This window comes from Clinocottus analis, unplaced genomic scaffold, assembly GCF_023055335.1.
Source record: "Clinocottus analis isolate CAN_PGR_092001 unplaced genomic scaffold, fCliAna1.0.p SCAF_4, whole genome shotgun sequence".
NCBI lineage: Eukaryota > Metazoa > Chordata > Actinopteri > Perciformes > Cottidae > Clinocottus > Clinocottus analis.
Genome location: NW_027176153.1, coordinates 1,079,473 through 1,084,472, shown reverse-complemented (window position 1 = coordinate 1,084,472; position 5,000 = coordinate 1,079,473). Strand labels below are relative to the sequence as shown.

The window sequence follows — 5,000 nt, the reverse complement described above, 5'->3', positions numbered from 1 at the left end:
TACGTATATCTGTACATGTTGCAGGTGGTCGTGGGAGATAAAGTGATCTTGAACCCAGTGAATGCCGGACAGCCGCTTCACGCCTCCAACTACGAGCTGACCGACCACCCAGGCTGCAAGGAGGTACCGCCTAGTACTAGTACTGCATGAAGTACTGCTGCAGTAGTACTGCATCGAGTACTGTCCTGTATTACTGCATGAAGTACTGTCCTGTAGTACTGCTGCAGTAGTACTGCATAAAGTACTGTCCTGTACTACTGCATAAAGTACTGCATGAATTACTGTCCTGTATTACTGCATAAAGTACTGTCCTGTACTACTGCATAAAGTACTGCATGAATTACTGTCCTGTATTACTGCATGAAGTATTGTCCTGTAGTACTGCATAAAGTACTGTACTGTAGTACTGCAGGAAGTACTGTCCTGTAGTACTGCATAAAGTACTGTCCTGTATTACTGCATGAAGTATTGTCCTGTAGTACTTCATAAAGTACTGTACTGTAGTACTGCATAAAGTACTGTACTGTAGTACTGCAGGAAGTACTGTCCTGTAGTACTGCATAAAGTACTGTACTGCATAAAGTACTGTACTGTAGTACTGCATGAAGTACTGAACAGCTCTGGCTCCCTCTGCAGGTGAACTCTGTGAACTGCAACACCAGCTGGAAGATCAACCTGTTCATGATGTTCAGTGACCACCGGGAGGAAGTCCTCAAAGGGGTGAGAGAGTACACAGTACACACAGTACTGCGTGTACTCCAGCTTTTAAAGGTTTTAATGGGGACAGTTTGACTCGTAAAAGAAGGAACGTAGTTTCTGATTGTGCCCCAAAATAGAAGAAAGACAGTTCACCTGAAACACGACAAGACCAACACCTTTTACCCAGGATCCTCGTTGTTGTGCCTGTCGTGTGTTAATAATATATCTGAATCAAAGGAGTAGCACTTCCTGCCGCTCTCACTTCCTGCCTGTCTCACTTCCTGTCCGCAGGGCGAGGTTGTGCGCTTGTTTCACGCCGAGCAAGAGAAGTTTCTGACCTGCGACGAGTACAAAAGCAAACTGCACGTTTTCCTCCGAACGACGTTGAGACAGTCAGCGACTTCAGCGACGAGTTCCAATGCATTGTGGGAGATAGAGGTACACACACACACACACACACACACACACACACACACACACACACACACACACACACACACACACACACACACACACAGTAAGAGACATCTAGCTGCTACTAAACTGCTGCGACTGCGCTACCTTCCTTATTCAAGATGTAGTGAAACGAGCTGGGTGTACACTAACACACACACACACACACACACACACACACATACATAGACACACACACAGTTGAAATTGTGTTAAAGTCTCTCCTTGTGCTGATTGGTCTGGCAGGTTGTCCATCATGACCCGTGTCGTGGGGGGGCGGGACACTGGAACAGTCTCTATCGCTTCAAACACCTGGCCACCGGCAACTACCTGGCTGCTGAGGTAACCATATATATATATATATATATATATATATATATATATATATAGATTCATTCCTAATTGCTTCGTCCTCATGCTGATCAACCGGATCGACCGGATCGAGTTTAACTGATACACACAGATGTAAATGCTTGGATGTAACTGATGTCGTTGTAGGAGAACCCGGGTTACAAAGGAGACAGTGCAGAGCCGGCGGCCTCGGTGAGTCCCCTGTTGACTCCTTTCCTTGGTCTTCCTGACCTCGCCAACGCCAGCGAGCCTGAAAGTGATAACCTGCATGAACTGTCACCCCTCTGTAGATGGACAGTCGCAGCATCAAGCGCTCCCACGGCGAGAGGATCAAGTACAAGTTGGTGGCGGTGGCTCACGGGAACGACATCGCCTCGCTGTTCGAGCTCGACCCGACGACGCTGCAGAAGACGGACTCGTTCGTGCCGCGGTAGGACCGCAGATTGTTTTCACAATAAAATACCACAAAGAATCAGGTCTTCAGGATTTTAATGTCACAAAACAATCAAAACAACCACATCAAACAAAAGAGAGTCGACACCCCGTGAGGAAGCAGGGTGGTTTAGGTCAACTGAACACTGTGCTGGTCGTCTCTCAGGAACTCGTATGTACGATTGAGACACCTGTGCACCAACACCTGGATCCAGAGCACCAACGTCCCCATCGACATCGACGAGGAGCGACCCATCAGACTCATGGTGAGTCACCACTGAACCTCTGACTGGAAACTAGTCCACTAGAATGCTGATCCACTAGAATGCTGATCCACTAGAATACTGATCCACTAGAATACTGATCCACTAGAATGCTGATCCACTAGAATGCTGATCCACTAGAATACTGATCCACTAGAATACTGATCCACTAGAATACTGATCCACTAGAATGCTGATCCACTAGAATACTGATCCACTAGAATATTGATCCACTAGAATACTGATCCACTAGAAAGCCAATCCACTAGAATACTGATCCACTAGAATACTGATCCACTAGAATATTGATCCACTAGAATACTGATCCACTAGAATACTGATCCACTAGAATACAGATCCACTAGAATGCTGATCCACTAGAATATTGATCCACTAGAATGCTGATCCACTAGAATGCTGATCCACTAGAATACTGATCCACTAGAATATTGATCCACTAGAATACTGATCCACTAGAATGCTGATCCACTAGAATGCTGATCCACTAGAATATTGATCCACTAGAATGCTGATCCACTAGAATGCTGATCCACTAGAATACTGATCCACTAGAATATTGATCCACTAGAATGCTGATCCACTAGAATGCTGATCCACTAGAATATTGATCCACTAGAATGCTGATCCACTAGAATGCTGATCCACTAGAATGCTGATCCACTAGAATATTGATCCACTAGAATGCTGATCCACTAGAATATTGATCCACTAGAATGCTGATCCACTAGAATGCTAATAAAATGTTATGAGCTATAACGAGTGGGCGACTGTGGCTCGGTGGTGAGCAGGGATTGTCTTTCAATCAGAGGACCGGCCCGTGTCGATGTGTCCTTGAGCAAGACACTTAACCCTAAATGTCTCCCGTAGCTGCGCCTCGGAGTATGAGTGTGTATGAATGGTTTCTGATACTGATGTGGCAGCTTGCATGGCGGCTCCTCCCATCAGTGTGTGAATGGGTGATGATGTCATGTAGTGTTAAAGCGCTGTACAGGTCCATTTGACATCAACCCTTAAATGTGAGTGTGCAGACACTAAAGCTGTCTCTGGTCCTGCAGCTGGGAACGTGTCCCACGAAGGAGGACAAGGAGGCCTTCGCCATCGTCTCCGTTCCCGTGATGGAGATCAGAGATCTGGACTTTGCCAACGACGCCAGCGCCATGCTGAGCACCGTAGTGGACCAGTTCAGCCAGGGCTTCATCAGCCAGAACGACCGGCGGTACGGCGCGCTCGCGTGTGTGTGTCTGTGTGTGTGTGTGCCTGTGTGTGTGTGCCTGTGTGTGTGTGCGTGCCTGTTGGTATGTGTGTGTGTGTGTCTGTGTGTGTGTGCGTGCCTGTTGGTATGTGTGTGTGTGTGTCTGTGTGTGTGTGCGTGCCTGTTGGTATGTGTGTGTCTGTGTGTGTGTGTGTCTGTGTGTGTGTGCGTGCCTGTTGGTATGTGTGTGTGTGCGTCTGTGTGTGTGTGCGTGCCTGTTGGTATGTGTGTGTGTGTGCGCATGTGTGTACTAATTTGATGTCTCTAGTTTATTTAATGCAAAAACGCTCATGATTGATTTTTTTCTATTTCATCTGAGTTACATTAAATTATGGGAATAATTTAATATTCATATCTGAAAGCTTTCAGAAGTGTTTTATCCTCCGTGGTCATTAATCCACAGATTACAGTTTACAGATGTTTCAATAGACAGAATAAACAAGAGAATCATAAATGACATGATGAATTACTAAAGTTAAAATGTGGTTAAGTTTACACAATAATTTAAATAAATATAAAATACCTTGAATTTGGTCCCAAAGATTTCCACATGAGAGAAGTAACGTTCTGGATTGAACTGCAGACCTGAAACAAAGAACTCATGGAGACCTTGAGCCAGAACCTGTTGACCTTCTCTGTTCCTCTGCTGCTCAGCTTCGCCATCAAGCTGCTGGAGGACGTGGTTTTCTTTGTGGCCGACGTCATCAACAGCGGTCAGGCGGTGCTGGACGTCGTCATGACCAAAGCCAACCGAGAGCGGCAGAAGCTGATGAGAGAGCAGAACATCCTCAAACAGGTAGGACGCCTGAACGGGGTTCAACTCTGAAGCACCTCTGGTTCCCCGAGTTCAAGTAGTCGTATGAAGCCGAATGAGTTATTACTATGGGTTTTTTTCTGAATTTTGTTGCAGATTTCTTTTTTTTCTAAAAAAAAACACTTTTATACCATATTGTGATCATAACTATGAACATCCACCATCATTATGAGCAAGATTCACCAAAAATGCCTCCTCAAGGGCCTTAACAACAGCCCACAAACACCTTTGGAAAGATTAGGACCTAAAGAATCAGAATCTGCAACACAAATGACAATAAAACAACAATAAAACACAATAAAACAACAATAAAACAAAGCCTTGGCCTGTTAGGAAGGAGTAGTGTTTGGTTCAAAAATAGAAACATTACTTATTTTAAAGCAAAACATTGTCCGATTCGGGCATGCTGGGTATCGAAATGTTCAGCAGCTTCCGCATGAGAATCAGAATCAGCTTTAATGTAAATGTGCACCGACATGGAACGTGACGCCGGTTTCACTTTGCTTTCCTTGTATGCAATAAGCAAAAGATAAATATAAAAAAGCCCCAAAAAAGCCTTCAAGAAAACAGAAAAAAAGTAAACAGTCGTCCAGAATATGATGTATGAGCCGGAGAAAAAACCAACAAGCTCCAGCTGTTTCGTGACTTTACAGGTACGAGAGTAAAGTATAGAAGGATGTGTGTTGTGTCAGTGCAATCCCACGTTGTACAGCGT

At 45.0% G+C, this 5,000-nt stretch overlaps 1 protein-coding gene across 2 annotated transcripts in view; it reads left to right on the top strand.

The window, feature by feature from the left end:
• The window catches only part of itpr3 (inositol 1,4,5-trisphosphate receptor, type 3), a 67,569-nt gene that overhangs the window by 19,773 nt on the left and 42,796 nt on the right, over positions 1-5,000 (top strand). For both annotated transcript variants that reach the window (XM_068596917.1, XM_068596916.1), the window contains exons 6-14: positions 25-123; positions 637-720; positions 991-1,137; positions 1,399-1,494; positions 1,651-1,695; positions 1,794-1,933; positions 2,102-2,201; positions 3,275-3,435; positions 4,126-4,267. In XM_068596917.1, coding sequence (XP_068453018.1) covers positions 25-123; positions 637-720; positions 991-1,137; positions 1,399-1,494; positions 1,651-1,695; positions 1,794-1,933; positions 2,102-2,201; positions 3,275-3,435; positions 4,126-4,267 — 1,014 coding nt within the window. The remainder of the gene's footprint in view (positions 1-24; positions 124-636; positions 721-990; positions 1,138-1,398; positions 1,495-1,650; positions 1,696-1,793; positions 1,934-2,101; positions 2,202-3,274; positions 3,436-4,125; positions 4,268-5,000) is intronic.